This window comes from Piliocolobus tephrosceles, chromosome 10, assembly GCF_002776525.5.
Source record: "Piliocolobus tephrosceles isolate RC106 chromosome 10, ASM277652v3, whole genome shotgun sequence".
Lineage (NCBI taxonomy): Eukaryota > Metazoa > Chordata > Mammalia > Primates > Cercopithecidae > Piliocolobus > Piliocolobus tephrosceles.
Window position 1 is genome coordinate 67533641 of NC_045443.1, and position 17001 is coordinate 67550641.

At 37.5% G+C, this 17001-nt stretch overlaps 2 protein-coding genes across 2 annotated transcripts in view; one reads left to right on the forward strand and one right to left on the reverse strand.

Annotated features, from left to right (window-relative positions):
* Window positions 1–4997: 4997 nt before the first annotated feature.
* On the reverse strand, window positions 4998–6333 carry LOC113219946. The gene is made up of 2 exons (XM_031936351.1): window positions 5739–6333; window positions 4998–5573 (listed from the first exon to the last, which is right to left on the reverse strand). The coding sequence occupies exons 1-2, from the start codon at window positions 5985–5987 to the stop codon at window positions 5436–5438; spliced, it is 387 nt and encodes a 128-aa protein (XP_031792211.1). The 5' UTR covers window positions 5988–6333; the 3' UTR covers window positions 4998–5435.
* The window catches only part of CNOT2 (CCR4-NOT transcription complex subunit 2), a 104344-nt gene continuing 93346 nt past the window's right edge, over window positions 6004–17001 (forward strand). Inside the window, exon 1 of the mRNA XM_023226513.3 lies at window positions 6004–6151. The gene's annotated coding sequence lies outside the window, so the exon portion shown is untranslated. The remainder of the gene's footprint in view (window positions 6152–17001) is intronic.

Consider the following 17001-nt stretch of genomic DNA (forward strand, 5'->3'; position numbering starts at 1 on the left):
GGTTCAGAGAGCTTCCTGATAGCTGAACACTACGAGGTTCTCGGAAGCTGGCCTGCCTGGAGAGGGCACGGAATTGCCACACCTCTTCTCCCTACCTACACATAGGGCAAGGTATGGGAGAAAAGGTGTGCAGACTCCTCTTCCATCCAGCTGTTCACCTGTATGCTTTGTAATATCCTTTATAATAAATGGGTAAATGCAAGTAGTTTCTCTGACTTCTGTGAGCCACTCTAGTGAACTAATTGAACCTGAGGAAGGGATCATGGGAATCCTGATTTATAGCTTGGTCAGGAGTATAGGTGACAACCTACTACTTGTGGCTGGCCCTAGAAGTGGTGGGGGCAGTCTTGTAGTACCAAGCCCTCAATCTGTCCAATCTGATGTTGCCTCTAGGTAGACAGTGTCAAAACTGAATAGAATTGAGACACCCAGCTGATGTCTGCTAGAGAATTGGTGGTTTGATGTGGGCAGGGGTGAGAGGGGACCGCTACCCCACCCCATCTTGTTACAGAAGCATTATTGAGTAGTATTTGAGAACAGGAAAAAAGTTTGGTTTTTCCTGTCTCTTAGAGACAAAACACAGTGCCTGGCACATGAATGAGATTCAGCTACATTTGAAAAACAAATGCCAAATGAATACTGAGTCAGAACAGAACATCTTATTAAGGTGAGAAGGCATTTATTCTATTATTCTCAAAACTGGTAATATTAAAAACATACTTTATGTTCATATCTGAAACACAATTAACTCTAAGGAACTATCCAAATTTCTTTCATTTTCATTGTCATTTTGGTATTTTAAGCATCAAATATTGCTTGAAATATTTGAGCATAAACATATTCTGGTTATGTTTAATATAGTGTCACTATAGCCATCATAACAAGATTTCACACAAGGCTGAAGAAAAGTTTTAATAAAGATCCTCATTCAATATAAAATGCTCCTCTAACAGTAACTGTGATAAAAATAATGAAAAAATAGTTACGTTTGCAAGGCTGACTTAACACTTCATGCATATTTCATTAGATGATCTTTGTGAGACTTACAAGTAAACATTTGTATTTTAAAACTTTTTCTTTGCTCTTAACAATATATCATGTCAATAAAATTTCCTCCACTTCATTTCAAATGGCTGAATACTGTTCACTGTATGGATGTTGCTTAGTTAACCAATCTCCTAATAAATGATGCAGTAAAGAGTACCCTTGCAATTAACTTGTTAAACACATCCTTAATTTGCTTATAATACTTTTTTTTTTTTTTTTTTTTTTTTTTTGATACGGAGTCTCGCTGTCACCTAGGCTGGAGTGCAGTGGCACAATCTCGGCTCACTACAACCTCTGCCTCCTGGGTTCAAGTGATTCTCCCATCTCAGCCTCCCCAACAGCTGAAACCACAGGCACCCGCCAGCATGCTCAGCTAATTTTTGTATTTTTAGTAGAGATGGGGTCTTGCCATGTTGGCCAGGCTGGTCTTTGACGAACTCCTGACCTCAGGTGATCCACTCCCACCTCAGACTCCCAAAGTGCTGGCATTACAGGTGTGAGCCACCATGCCTGGACTTTGTTTTTGTTTGTTTGTTTCAGAGTTTTGCTCTGTCACCCAAGCTAGAGTGCAGTGGCATGATCTCAGCTCCCTGCAACCTCTGCCTTCCAGGTTCAAGCGATTCTCCTGCCTCAGGCTCCAAGTAGCTGGGACTACAGGTGTGCGCCACCACACCCAGCTAATCCGTTTGTATTTAGTAGAGATGGGGGTTTCACCATGTTGGCCAGGCTGGTCTCGAACTCCTGGCCTCAGGTGATCCACCCGCCTTGGCCTCCCAAAGTGCTTGGATTACAGGCATGAGCCACTGCACCCAGCCTGCTTATGACACATTTCTAAAAGAATTGCTAGGTCAAATGTACATGCTCAAGGCTTTTGATACATATTGCCAAACTGCACTCTAGAAAAGTGCTGCCAACATATACTCTCAGCAACATAAGTAGCCCTGTTTCTCTGAACCTTTGCCAGTACTATCAAGAAATAACCACTTGTTAAAATAATGCCTGAAGATTAAATTAACGTTTAACATGTTTTGTTACTCATAAGTTGGGCTTACTATTAAACTTTTAACTGTTATAATATTACCATTCAAAGCTTAAGATTCTTACACGTATTTCAGATGAAGAAACTGAGGTCTAATAAATTATAAGTCAGACCCCTTTTAGTGTGAATTTTAGCCCTGGATATACTGCAGTGTAGTCTACTTTTTTTTCCCCCTTGTAATAGCCTTACAGATTTCCCAGAAAAAGGTAGACATCTTCTTTATTAAGTTGAAGGCTAGGAATATTCTATTGGTTTAGTACCGTTTTTCCTGTTTCCTACATTGGATTTTACAAATTTTGTGTTAAGGATACCTTTTGACATTTACTCATTTAATATTAAAAAAGTCTAGCTAATCTTGGATAAGAATTTTGTTGCTTCATTCACTGACTCACTAATTTAACAGCACTTATCTAATGCCCACCATATGTGAAGGATAAAGTAGTGAACAAAACAGGTGTAGTTTATATTTTTGTAGGGTGAAGGGAGGTAGGAAATAAACAGTGAATAAAGATAATGATAAATTATAAATGCTATTAAGAAAATAGAGGGGCACGTGATTGATAGACAATAAATGGGAATAGGAGCTATTTTAGATAGGGTGGCCATGGAAGGCCTGTCAGATATATTTGGGTTAACCTGAAGGAAGAGAATGAATGAGCCATATTCAAGACAGTAAAACCACATCCCAGGCTGAAAAAATAAATAAATAAAAAATAAACAGTGCAAAGTCCCTGAGACAGAGTATCAGGTAAGATTAAATTCAGTTGAGAACAAGAGACCCCAAAATAGTGGCTTTAATAATATAGACATTTACGAGTGCAGGGCTGGCATGGTGCTCTCATCCACAAAGTCCTCAGGGACCCTGGTTTCCACCAGTTTTGCCATCCCTAGAATGAGAGAACCTGCATGAGACACAAATTGGCAGCTAGAGTTCCAAGAGCACATCTATAGTCCATGGTACAGGATAAAGGAAAAGCCGCATTGAAGGTGTACACCAACTATCTTTTAAGGATGGTTTTACAAGTGTGCCACATGATACAATGCTTATATCCCATCAGCCAGCACTATTACATGGCTACAAGGAAGGCAGCAAAATACAGTCTTTGTTCTGGGTAGCCATGTATCCATGTCTACTACTATGAAAAAAATGGAATTTTGGGGGACAACAGGCTCTGCTACAGACTACAAAGAGTTCAGCCCACGACAGAAAGGAGGCAGTAAGAAGGGTGAGAACAACTTCCCGTACTGCTTCCTGGGAAGATGGAGAAGTGGGCAGGGGCCAGATTATGCAGTCTTGAAGGCTATGGTAAGGAATTCCGATTTCATTCTGTGTGCATAAGGAAGCTACTGGAGGGTTTTAAACAAGGGAGTGATATAAACTAATAACATTTTTAAAATGATTGCTTTGGTTGGTATATAGAGAATGGTTTGAATGCGAAAATTTTCATGAGGGTACAGATAGAAAGTGAAAGCAGCTAGTGTGGATATTGCTGTTGTCCAGCAAGAGATGATGGTGGCTCCCAAGGGCTGTAGTGGTGGAGGTGATAAGCAGCTAAATTCAGAATATATTTGTCAGGCAGAATTGATGGTACTGTCTGATGAGCTGTACGAGTGTGAAGCATGACAGAAAATTCCAAGTTTTATGCTTGAGCAAATAAGTGAATGGTGGTACTATTTATGAAAATCAGGAATTCTAAAGGAGCAGGAGATTTAGGGAATGAACAAAGGGGATTCAAATGTTGTTTTAGACACATTAGAGAAGCCTGTGCTTTTTATCCCTTGCAATGGCAAAATTTTCAATACCATCCATACTTTTCTAAAAATGGGTGGCCTCCTTCTACAAGTTATACACAAACTCATTCTTCCCTTAATAGGGTATTTTTTTCCCTCAAAGTCTGGAATTTAACATAACACATATTTTGGAAATACACAAAACATGTGCCTATTAGTATGGACTACTTTTCAGGTAAAAGAAAGAAAATCTATTAAGATAGTCAAAAGAAAACCAAACTACCAAATGGGCAAACTTGATTAACATTACCAATAAAGATGAACTTTTTGATGCAACAGGACAATTTTAAAAATGTAGCATCTATTCTTACAGTAAGAATAGTAATTCTTATAGTAAGATTTCTTACTACACAAGCCTTTAACAAATGCTAGCTCATTAAATACCTACAGTATCCTCTAAGGTAGGTATTAAAAAAATTTTAACAAATTTATAATAGATTTGGCACAAATAATAGGACAATTAAAGGCTTGTTTTTCAACATGGCTTAAAGTGAATTCATCCTAAACAGTGGTCAGTGAGTCAAAGTAAGTAGTATCAAATATTGAAAGTAATAGTATCAGTGCATTTTCTCCTAACACTCCTAACCCACACGTTTATTATAAAAATGTTTGTTCTATCTCTTCCAGTAAAATACTCAAGGTAATAAAACTCTCAAATCAGACTTACACCCTCTGGAAGTCATTCTATAGAGGTATAACCAATCTTTTAACACACCATCTTATGGTTGAAGATGTTAACATGAGAGGAGGAGAAAGCAGAAAGAGGAAGGGACTATTTGGAGAAGACAGGGAGAAAGGAAGGAAAGACACAAATGTGTTGTTTCTCCTCGAATTTTCCTGAAGTGAAAAAAAAAAAAAATGAAGTAGAATGTTTGATGAAATGAATAACCAAGCAAAACATTTTCTGTCTACACCAGTACCAGTAGGAGTTGAAATAAATTCACACAATGTCTGCTATGTCAAAACACCTTACCTTCAAAAACATGACAGTTACCTTTTATTTTACAGTAGTTTGTGTTTCTTGCTATTTCTTGCTTTTGACCTTCAATGATAAATTGAAATTGGATTACAGTGATTCTTTTGTAAGGAAAAGGTGAATTTTTAAAAGAAACAACCAACTGAAGTAGACATTTTATTTACTTCAAATTAACTACTCAAATAGAAAAGAACAATTTTCACATTATGAAGCTACATAATTCCAAAACACACATGCAGAGGCTCTTTTTAAGAACGAAATGTCTAGTAATTACAAAAAGAATGAAGAGTTTACAGACATACAAAGAAATAAAGGGGAATTATTGCAAAGAAAACAAGTTTAATTTCACTTTGAACGACAACGATTTTTCCGGAAAGCAGATACTTCACTCCTTTAAGTTTCCACCCAAGCCACAATAATTTCAAATGGTCCTGCGGATGACCCAGCTGGTCGCTCTTGTTTATGTGCAGACTGGGGGGAATGAGAGTCAGAAAAAGTGCTATAAACCTGATTTGGCTAGAGCAAGTTCACACGACACGGCCGTGCTTCAAAAACTTGCTCTCCATTATGTACTTCCTTCCATCAGGTTGGAAAAAAAAAGTGAGGATGGTGAGTAAATACACCAGTGGTTTCATCAGAGGGGAACTCACTACTCAGAAGGTGACGGTGACGTGGTGCCGGTCCCTGAAGTACGCGCACAAGCTCCGGAGGTTGCGGGAGCTAAGGGAGGAAACGGGGACACGGTTAAATTCGCTCCAGGTGGCGGGAGTGAGGAGGGGAGGAGTGAGGCGGCGGACGTGCGGGGGCGGGGTGTCCAACACAAACACAAACACAAACACGAACACGCTCAGCATCCCCGGGGAGGGCGGACTGAAGCCACCTCACCATCCATCGCCCCTGGACCCTGCGGTCTCCCTCGGACTCAGGGCCAGAGCCCTCTGCGAAGCAACCTGGCCCCAGGGAAACGGTAGCGGCCGCAGAAGCCCCGCTCTCTGTAACGGCCGCGGAGGAGCAGCAAGCCTCCCTGTGAGTCGATGGGAGACAAGACGGAGCAGCGGTGAGAGGGCGGTAGGGGAGTGAAGCGCCTCTCTCCACCTTGTTAGAAGCGCGCTGGAAGCGGCCTACCCACCCCATCCCTGCTGCTTTGCAGTCGCCGCTCCCACCTTCCGCCGCCACCCGGAGGGAAGCCAGAGCGACGGGGGTCACGGCGGCGGTCAGAGGGTAAAGGTCTTGCTCCCAGCAGCCTCCGCGGTGGATACGTCGCCATCTTGGATCCGCGGGACAAGAAAATTCATGCGGTGAGTTTTTGGCAAATTTTCGGAAGTCTGGCAGCGGGGCGCGCGGCGGGGGCGGCGGATTCGGGGCCCCCGCAAGGCGGGGGAATGCCCCGGGGCCGGTCCGGCCGCGCCCGGGGTCCGCCGGTAGCGTCCCGGCCCGCCGCTTCCCGTTGCTTTTGTCTCGGCTCCAATCGAGAGAGGGAGAGCGGAGCGGGCGGGGAGGGGGGGTGGCGGCGGTGGAGGGAGGGAGGGGGTGTGTATGGGGGTGGTGGTGGACGGGACGTAAAGCGTCGCTGTACTCGGGCCGCTGCAGCAGCAGCAGCTCCAGATCCTAGGCCCGGTCCCATCCGCGAGTGGCGGGGCTTCCCCAGACTCCACTCCCCTAGGCTCCCGCCAGCGCAGAGGAGCCGCTACCGCCGCGCTGCTTCCTGGGGGAGAAGAGAAGGCGGCTGCGGCCGTGGCTGAGGAGCTCGAGCCCGCTTTAGACGGCTCTGCCGCCTTCCCAGCAGCTGGTGCTGGCTCTGGCTCCTTACATTCTCAATACACGTATATCATCTGCCAGTTATGTGTATTTCTGTTAGTGTGTGTGTAAGTGTCAGATGGGAGACACTGGACTGGCTAACGGGTGTCAGGAGCCTGCAGGCCCTGGGATACCGAAGGCTGTGCATGGTGGAGGGAGAAGGAATGCAACTGCGATGCTGCCTCTGCCACCGCACCAGGAAGGTGAAGCTTCCGTAGTGTCGTAGACTGAGTCCGGATGGTCCTGGGGCGGCGGAGGAACCACAGATGCTTCTGTCTGTGAAGTTGCAAGCTCTGGGTTTCTACTTCCGCAGGGGCCTCTCCACCTTTTGCTGTTGTAGGTCTCACTTAAAAGTTTCACAGAAGAAAAGAGTAGGGTTAAAAGAGCCCTTTGTAATTCTTAATTGAAGCACTGTTGTCTGTCCGGGAGAAAGCTGATGACTCTTGGTAACTGTGGTTCTTAGCAAAAGTGAATTGTAGTTTTCTTTTATACAAAGTATTTCCAAGGTTTTAGACTTTATATTTATTCCAGGCCTGTAGGTACGGTATTACCACCACGAAAGTCTTACATAAGGGTACCACCCTCTCTGAAGGAACCTAGACATCAACTTCCTTCGAATCCTTGGAGACATCTTCACTTTTCAACATCCGGAAGACTGAGTGCAACATATTTTGTTTCATTTTCATAAAACTCTTGGTCAGAGTTTCCCACTCCTTTTAAAATCGTTTGGACAGTTCTTCGTAATTAAGTACACTGATTTGAACCCTTAGATTCTTGGCGAAATGGTAAAAAGTACTCAAAGTCAGTTCACGAGGGAGGCTAACTTGAATTTAAGATTCCAAAGTTGAACATACTTCATGCTTGATATTAGGAATTTTTAGAGCTCAGTATCAGAAGTGTGACTCTTGATTTCCCTTTTGAAGCAAGATAAATGGAAGGAATATGGGGTGAGGGATGAGATAGAAAATTTAAAGTATCCATTTACATACAAGGTTTATGTTGAGTTTGGGAATGCTTGGCATAATTGACAACAGTTCTTTCCAAACGTCAATGAATATGTCTCTTATAATTTTGTAAGATTGCGAATTGAAAGGGTTAAGAATCATAGTGGGCTGAAATGGTTGTCTATATTCAGAGCCCAGTTCATTGAAATGTTTTATAATGGCCCAAGATAATTAGTAAGCCCTGTATGTTGAATTTGTTTAGTTTGTAGTTCTTTTATAATGTTAAATCTAAAGAAAAAGAAATACAAAATACACTTAAAGACAAAACATGTTCCACTCTACTCACTTATTTCTTGACTTTGTAAGAGCCTTATTGTAAAAAAGGTATCTTTCTCTCATATTTTCTGAGAGCTTGAATTGTAATAACTTTTGTGAATACTTTGTATTTTAGAGAGGAAGTGAGAAACTGCTAAAGTTTTTTTTTTGTATCTGAATTAGTGCTTCATCAATACAAATAAGTTAATGTAAACATTTGTTGGCAGGAATCTTTTTTTAAGTATACAATGTAGAGAGATCTGTAACCTAATCTGATCTCAGGGAATGAGAGTTGCCTGTTTGTTTAACCAAGCAACAAATACAGCCTATACAAATTTTCAGTTTCTATCATACTTTAATTTATATGGTGGAAAAGGAGGGCAAAATGCTTGTGTGTGAGTGATTTATATCCCCAAGTACCTGATCTTGAAGATAAAACTCAGAATGTGGCTTATCTTCTGATGCTGGGCAAAAAACAAAAACAAAAACAAAATTCAGAATGATACAACTTCCCATATACCTCCCTACAAGGACTAATTACCGTTGTTTTTGCTTTATAACTTGGGTGTTGCACTTTTTGATTTTTCAGAGATGCTTTACAGTTATTATAACCTGAAAATTATTTGTTCAAAAGTAAATAAAATTTTCAGGTGTATGAATAGATTTTATTAGAAGTGCTTCTAACCCAGTTCTCATTTGTATTCCTTTAGTAGATACTGTTATTAAAAGTACCTATATTTTGAAAGACCATTACAGAATTTTTTACAACCTGTGTAAGTTATAGTTTTATGTTTTCTAGTGACAGACTTCATAAGATTTTCTGATAATATAAATAGAATGTATGCTTCACGTGTATAGGTGAAATAATGAGTAAGCATTAATGGACTAGTGAAAAACACTTAGCTTACAATTTATTTTTTTGCTCTTTAAAAGCAGTGTTAAACAATAGCGGTTTTTTTGTTGTTCAAATTTGTTAAAATTTTCCTGAGATTTCAGGAAAATATACAACCGAACATTTATGATGTTATTTGTTACCTGGATCTGTAGTGGATTTTGTAACACAAAGAGGCAAAAGATCCAAGGTACTGGGTAGGGCAGTTTAGGGACAGAGTTAATATGAGGTGTACTGTAATGTTTGAGTGGAATTACATACAGTGTTAATCAAGGGATCTAGTGCTATGGTAGAACTTATTCTGCTTGATGATACAGGTGACTGTTCTTCCTTACTAAGAGCAATTTCTACCTGTGATACTTAAAGGGATTGAATTTCACTGTGACTTACACCAGATATTTTGAAAAGAGCTGTGCTGAAGTTGGTGTCGTTGTAGAAAGTTTACCTTGAAGTGGAATGAAAATTAGGGTTTTATTTCTTTAGTTTTTCTGTTTGACATCCTTTGATTTCTATTTTAGAATTCAACTGTTATGACTAATCATGCTGATGTGGCTTGTTCATTTATTTACTTTGTCTATACTATTAGGAATGTCCTGGAAATAGAATTCATACTGTGTTTTCTGACAGCTTGTTCTCTGAAATACAGATGCAAATCTGTTGGTATCTGTTGGTATATCACTTGGGGGTGTGCTGCATTATAAAGTAATAAAACAGTTTACGATGTTTACTTTTTGTCAAGAGCTCATGACATATAATATGGAAATACAAAAAAAGTGAATTATTTAGAAAAAAATGAGAAATTTTTCATTTTCTGGGCACTTTAGTATTTTGTATATGCTTAGACTCAGGATCTAAGTCCACTGAGATATATAGTTAGATATTTTGGACTATTTGCCACTTAACTCTGAACATTTTCCTTTCCTTATTCTTTTTTTTTTCTTCTTCTTTGAGACGGAGTTTTGCCCCTCGCCCAGGCTGGAGTGCAATGGCGCGATCTTGGCTCACTACTACCTCCACCTCCCAGGTTCAAGTGATTCTCCTGCCTCAGCCTCCTGAGTAGCTAGGATTACAGGCATGCGCCCAGCTAATTTTGTATTTTTAGTAGAGACGGGGTTTCACCATGTTGGTCAGGCTTGCCTCAAACTCCTGACCTCAGACGACCTGCCTGCCTCAGCCTCCCAAAGTGCTGGGATTACAGGTGTGAGCCACCACGCCCATCCTATTCTTTTTATTCATGTGTACGTTATTGCATGTATGTGTGTGGGGGAGGGTGGTGGTGCATATTTTATGTATCTTTCACTTCTCTGTTGTTTGATGAACTTCTTCCATACTCCTCTTTGGTATCACTTTCTTCATAAATCTTTCCTGACTCCCCAAATCTTTCTGCTGTATTGCTTTTTAGTCTTCAAACTTCTATTATAGAATGTCACACTGTATTGTAATTTACTGTCCATCTGGACTGGGAGCACCTGAGAGGTAGGGCTTTGATTTGTTTATGTTCATGTTTCGAATGCCTCTATAGTGCATAATACTTAGTAGATTCTCAGTACGCATCTATTAAACTGAACTGTTGCTAGATTGTCATTTGTCAGTACTGTTTCACAATCCACAGATCTGAAGCAACAGATTGGAAAAGTGGTGGGGAGAATGGCATCCTGTATTCCTTCACTTTCTTGAATCCTGTCTTACAGTTTTGCTTCTTAATTACATATGGAAAAATAGATAACTAGCTTCTTAGAGAACTGTGTGTTGAGTTAGTATGGAATTAGGGAAGGATGTTAGTAATAGAGTGATTAATACCCTGTTTTGCTTCTGGCAGGATGTTTAGGTCTGTATTTCTTGCTGTATTTTGTGTGGTTATGGCCGTTATTTGAAGGAGATTATTTTGTATTTGTCTTTACAAGGTAACATGTTTACCAGTACTTACCCATGAGCTCCTATTAGATTTGGGGCTTCTGAAGTTAGATTCTGTTTTTCTCACCGTTTTCCTCTTAATGCCTGGCCCACTGGTTAGTAGAAAGCAGGATTTCTCTAGTTTGAATAAAATTGCCCTTACGGAAATAAGGTGAGATGTGTCTTATTGGAGGTCCAAAATTTAAAAAGCTCTGAAAGTTGATCATTTGTTTTGTTTTGTTTTGAATAAGCAAGGTGAGAAAATATCAACTGGAATTATACCTGTGAATCTGATTATCATCTTTCTTAATCTGATTTTCCCACTTTTTCATATGGAAATGTTCATGTGTGTGACTGCAGGTGTTGCCATTGGCAGATGTTATGTCATATATGATACATACAACATTTTACCTTTCTCAGATCTGAAACTGCGATTTTGAGAAACATCTGGCCTTCACAGGTTTGTTTAAGAGCTTGTGAGCCAGTTTTGTGCCCATTTTAGAGATGTCGAAATCAAAACAGGATAGATGACTCCCAGAATTGCATTTTAGTAGATATGCTAATATTGGTAATGATTTTAGGAATATTATGTCTTAATTGCCTGTATATGTTCCAGAGACCTTTTAGTGACTAAGAGCTGCTAAAGATACAGAGTATATATTTTTAAAAAGGGAATATGATCCAGTACTCAAGACACCAATCCTTTCTCTGTCTTTTCTGAATGGAAATGTCTTTCCTTATATGTGAGTAGGTGAAAATGCACATTTAGTAAGTTTTTACTAAGTTTTAGTAAAAACTTAGTAAAAACTAATGATAAAATGAGTGAGAGAAAATTATGTGTCCTGGCAATTTAGGTAACAGTGAGTAGACTTGCTTGTTTTTCAAACATATTGATATACTATTTTTCCATTTGTGTATTCAAATGTTGTAACAGCTCCAGTTTGTATTAGCATCTGGACAAAACGTAATGACTGATTATGTAATACAGTGTGTTTGAGAGAGGAACATTTGGTTTTGTGTCATATCTGGCAAGAATGTGCTTTTGTATTATTTTCTACTTTGTAAATTATAATGCCTATCCTGCATGTAAATTTTGTATGTAGTTTTCTGCTTGTAAGAATCTTTCATAGGTCAGTAAAATAAAATATTAGGTTTACTGTGCCATTCCAAGCACCTGACTACTTTTGGCTTTGCTACTTAATATTTTAAAAATGTTTTACAACTTGCAGAGAGGACTTTCATTATCTTAATTTTATATATATAATTTAAAATAAGTTTAAAACTTAACATTTATGTTTATAAACAAGCTATTTTGGTCAATAAGAAAATTAGAAGTTGGGAATTATTAAGGCCATTTTCATCTTCAGACTGTACTCAGAGTCTAATTTCTTTCATTTATTTTAGCGCTACTTTATAGAGAAAATCATGATTTATTAAATAGAATAGGTGTTAATGGAAGATTTATTTTTGTTTGCATCTGATCATCTTGCAGATCCTAGATATTTAATCAAATTGATACAGAAGTTTGAAAGACAAGCAGCAGTAGGAAATTTTTGTTTCAAGCTTGACTTTCTGGCAATATACAACAGCTGCTCATTTTTAAAAATTATAAACATTCATTGAGAAACATTAAAAACTTGAAAGCAAATAGTTCGTTATAATGAGAACAGGTAATAACATATCATTGATGGTACATTTTACATACTATTGCACCATTATTCTGAGGTAGTCATATGCTGAACAGATGACTGAACAAAGTAATGCTTTAGGGGTGTAGTTTTTATGGGAGTGAACATGTCTGGCCTGAAATTAGACAAAAAATTGGAGCCATAATCTTTCTAATCTATGCTTATGAGAAATTCTAGGTATATTTATAAGTATGTCAGGCCAAACTTTATTTAGTACAGCCGAACTGGTTAACCTGACATCTGAGATAGTCTTTAAAGTGTTTAAGTTTGGTATACAACGCACTTGTGTGTGTATATCACTCATCCTAAAATGGATGTATGTGTGTAAAAAAATTGTAATCCAATGCTTAAATGAATTTGTGAAGCACAAATTAGTGACACACTAAGGTGTTTCAGATCATAGTTTGAAAATCTCTGTGCTTGATCGCCAAAGTCACTTCCAACAGTAAAATTCTGTGTATTTTAAAAGTTCTTTTTCTATTCCCTGCACATGCAAAACTCATATAATTTAGCTGTTTTTTAGTAGTGTTTGGATAGAAATTGTTTATTAAATTAAATTTAAAGTTTAGGCTCTGCTGGTTATATGTTAGCACTCTAGATGTTTTCAAGTAAATCCTGTAGTAATTTAAGTGTTTAGTCTCTGCTCGACATTGTTATTGGATATATGATGGTGATTCAGACAAGTCTCCACCTTCATTAACCTAACATTCTGGAGGAGGAGACAGACAGTAAACAAATAAATATAATTTCAGCTAGTGGTAATTTAGGAAAAAATAAAAGGGGATAAAAGTACAGCAATTGATTAGAAATGGAAAAAAAGAGATTAAGTAGGGTGATGAGAGAAGACTTCTGTGGAGGTATCATTTGAGCAGAAACAGAAAGGAGTAAGCCATGCAGAAATATGGTTGAATGCTTTTCCAGACAGAAGGAATAGAAGGCCCTGAGATATGGTCAAGTTTTGCATGTTTGAAGATAAGAAATCTTATCAACAATTACTTAGTGCTTTCTGCATAAATGGGGGTAAGCTCTAAAGGGGAGAAGAGATGATTAAAGCATAATAATCTGTGTCTTTCAACTTCTGAAAATACCATGGTGGACTCAGTAATCTGTAATAAGTTTTATAAAGAGCAATAGGGAGGAGGGATTATTTTTTATTAAAGTGCCTTGAAATTGTTTTCTACATCAGATGAATTGTGGGTGGGGGTTGCGGGGTGGTCTGTCTGGAGTACTGGAAAATGACATAGGAAAGCAAACTGAAAACTTTCCTTAATTCATGTGTTTATGTAGAATAATAAAACCTGTACTTTTCTTAGAAATTAGTAATGATTTTCATGTTTAATTAGATTTCCTTGTACAGTCCAATAAATGTTACTATGTGCTGTGCACTATTATTGTCAGTGCAATAGTTGGAAACTCTTGTGTATTCTTGTGCATATAATGTGTATGAATAACTTACGCTGTTCTTTGTCCCTTAAATCTGTAAGATCTCTTGGGTACTGAGCCTTTTGAAACATTAAAAGTAAAGACCATATAAGGCAACCAGAATAGTACTAAATAGCTGCAGTAGCAAAGCAAGGAAAGTGAATCACAGAGTAATGAATTTGGAAAATGACTGTTGTGCATTGTAGGAAAAGGCATTGCTTTTACTATCAACTTGTAAAATCTAGTTGCTGACATTAAATATTTGTTAGGTGTGCTGATTATTTAATCGTGTACCGTAATAAAGCCACTTACAAGCAAAATACTTTTTTCTTCTAAAAACATATACTAAAACTTTAGAAACTGGAATACAGCTACCCTAAATCCTCAGTTAGTTTGCTCTTCCATTCTTTCATATTAACTAAGGCAAATAATTTAAAATTGAGCAAAGGACTCATATCTAAAACTTATTTATAAAACTTATCCTTGTGATATAAAACATATGAACTTCTAGAAGATCTACGGATTCTGGTCAAGATATGCCCCCTTATAATTTTGATAGTTTTAATAATAATTGTCAGGCACAGCAAAATACTCGGGCATCAGATACTCAGTTAACTGTTAGGTTTACTATTAGAAGATTATTACCACACTTTAAAGTTTTCAAGGCTCTTTGCTTATTTCACTGGAATTAACTAAAAGTAGGGAATTCATTCCTCAGAATAATTTGTATCCTAAGCTATATGATTAATTATATATTCCGGCCTTGTACCGAAAATGTACATGCTAAAATATCAAGACAAGGCAAAGATTATTTTTGCTTTTCTGTCACTTAACACTATTTCAGAATAGTTTCAGATTTATCAATTGGCTCAGAAAAAGAGTATTTAATTCCTTTGATTTTGAACATCTGATTCAAATTAATGATTTGAGAAGTTTTTATTTACTTTGGGAACTTCAGCTTGGGATTCTGAGGTAAATTTTTTTAAAGAGAAGATTCTTTTGTAATAGAAAGTTTCTCTATAACTTACCTATTTTATAATTTTGGATTCTTGTATATTGATATGTATTATTACAGCATACCAAGGAAGTAATACTGTTATTTACTGGTTTTTAAATTTTTATATGGAGTGAATTAAATGTGAGGTTCTGCTGAAGGAGACCTGTGGTTTAAAAAAAAAAAAAGTAGTAATAGCATATGCTTATTATAGAAAAAGTAGAAAGGAAAGATTAGTGAGAGAAGAAAATAAAAATCACTTTCAAGCCTACAACTTAGAGAACCATTGTTAACTGATGCAAACGTTGTCATTTCCTTTGTATGCATGTGTTTGTAAGCTCTACAGTCTCATTTTTTTCTCTGATTATTAAGGTAATATAGGGGGATATGAAAATGCTGGAGAGTTGTAATAAAGAGGGGAGAAAAAGTCACTCAGAGATATCCATGAAAGTTTGCATTTTTGTGATGAAGAAATTGGAGTATACATGCTAATTTGGAACCTGTATTGAAAACAAAAAACAAAACTGACACCATAAGCATTTTCCACTGTCATATATTTATCCAAAATAAGATTCTTAATGGCCAGAGCATAACTGATTTAATGATTGTGTATGATTGAACATTTTATTTTGACTTTTTACTTTTACAAATAGCACTGTGATGAACATTCTTGTACCTGAATTGTTTGTACATTTGTTTCTTTAGAAGAAATTTCTGTAAGTACAATCATTTCAAAGTATATGAATTTTGGAGGTAAGCAGGTCCAGTGCTTAGCCAATTGCTGTGTCCTTAGTCAAATAACTTTTCAAGCCTTAGTATTCTCTCCGTAAGAACAGGTATAATAATGATACTTACCTCAGAGGTTGGAAGGAGTAAATGATAACATATTTACAGCATTTAGCACATCCGATAGTATACAGGATACTCTCAGAGAGTCTTTCCCCAACTACCCTTTTCTTAAGTAGACTCTTCTCACCTAGCATCTATTGTAATTAGCTATTATGCTAAAAAATTTTGTCTTTCATTCCACCACTAGATCATGAGTAGGGACAAGTTCAGTCTAGTTCATTAATGTATATTTGAAACCTCATACAGGGCCTAACAAATATAAATATGTTGGGTGTATGAAAGGTTATCTTCCAAAGCTTTTAATATTCAGTTGCTTTTTTTCTTACAGCAAAGCTGTGCCAGTTTACGTTCTTTCCAACTCTGTGAGAATTGTATTTTTTAATTTACTGTCACTGACACTGCGTATGGTTGTGTTTAAAAAAAGTCCTAAATTTCAAAGTTACAAACTGATAATTTTTAAAACTTGTATTTTTTGGCTTTTTCTCTGAAGAGGGAATATTTTATATTCACTTCTATTTTCATGTTTTCTGTTTATATTTTTCATTCTTACTAATAAGCATAAAGACAAAATAAGAGTAATATGTTATAGTCCTGTCTGTGGTCCCCTCCCAAGCATTATTCTGTACTTCCTGGGGGGAAAAAGTAAATAGTATATCACACAATTATGAGACAGGGTTAATATACAGAAGTACCATATCAAAATTGATCTCCAAGAGGTTTAAACTGGATAAACTTACAGTGAAAAAGTTTAAAAGAATTTTTGCCTAATTTTAGTTCACTGTATCAACACTGAAAATGTAGGTTAAGACGTTATGTTAAATGCTAAAATCAGATTGTATTTTCAGTATTTTCTTAAGCTTATGTTTTCTGGAGGGCTTCAAAATCATTTTGATATCTGTGGATGTATTTGAAAATAGTATTTTGCTTGTGGGAAGTAGGCAAAGACAACATTTAGGTATTGTATTAGATACTTTATATTACTCATTCATTCATTAATTTGGCAAATATTTATTTAACTCCTACTATGTGCCCCAAGTGCTATTCCAAAAGAATATAGCAGTGTACAAAATAAAATCTATATAGATACATATAGTCTGACAGATGGCGGTAAGGACAAGGAGGAAAAGAAACTAAGAGAAAGTGTGGATTGTGTATGAGGTGCAGATTTAAATAGGCTGGTCAGGGAAGTCCTTTCCCACTGATTTTCCCTCAAGGAGTGAGCCTGTGGTGAGGGAGCAATCCTGTGCTTATTCAGGAGAAAGGGCTTTCAGGAAGGGACAACAACAAAGAAGAAAAAACCTGAGAGAGTTGTATTCTTGATGTCTTATGATGAAAAAATTGCAAAGAAGTCTGT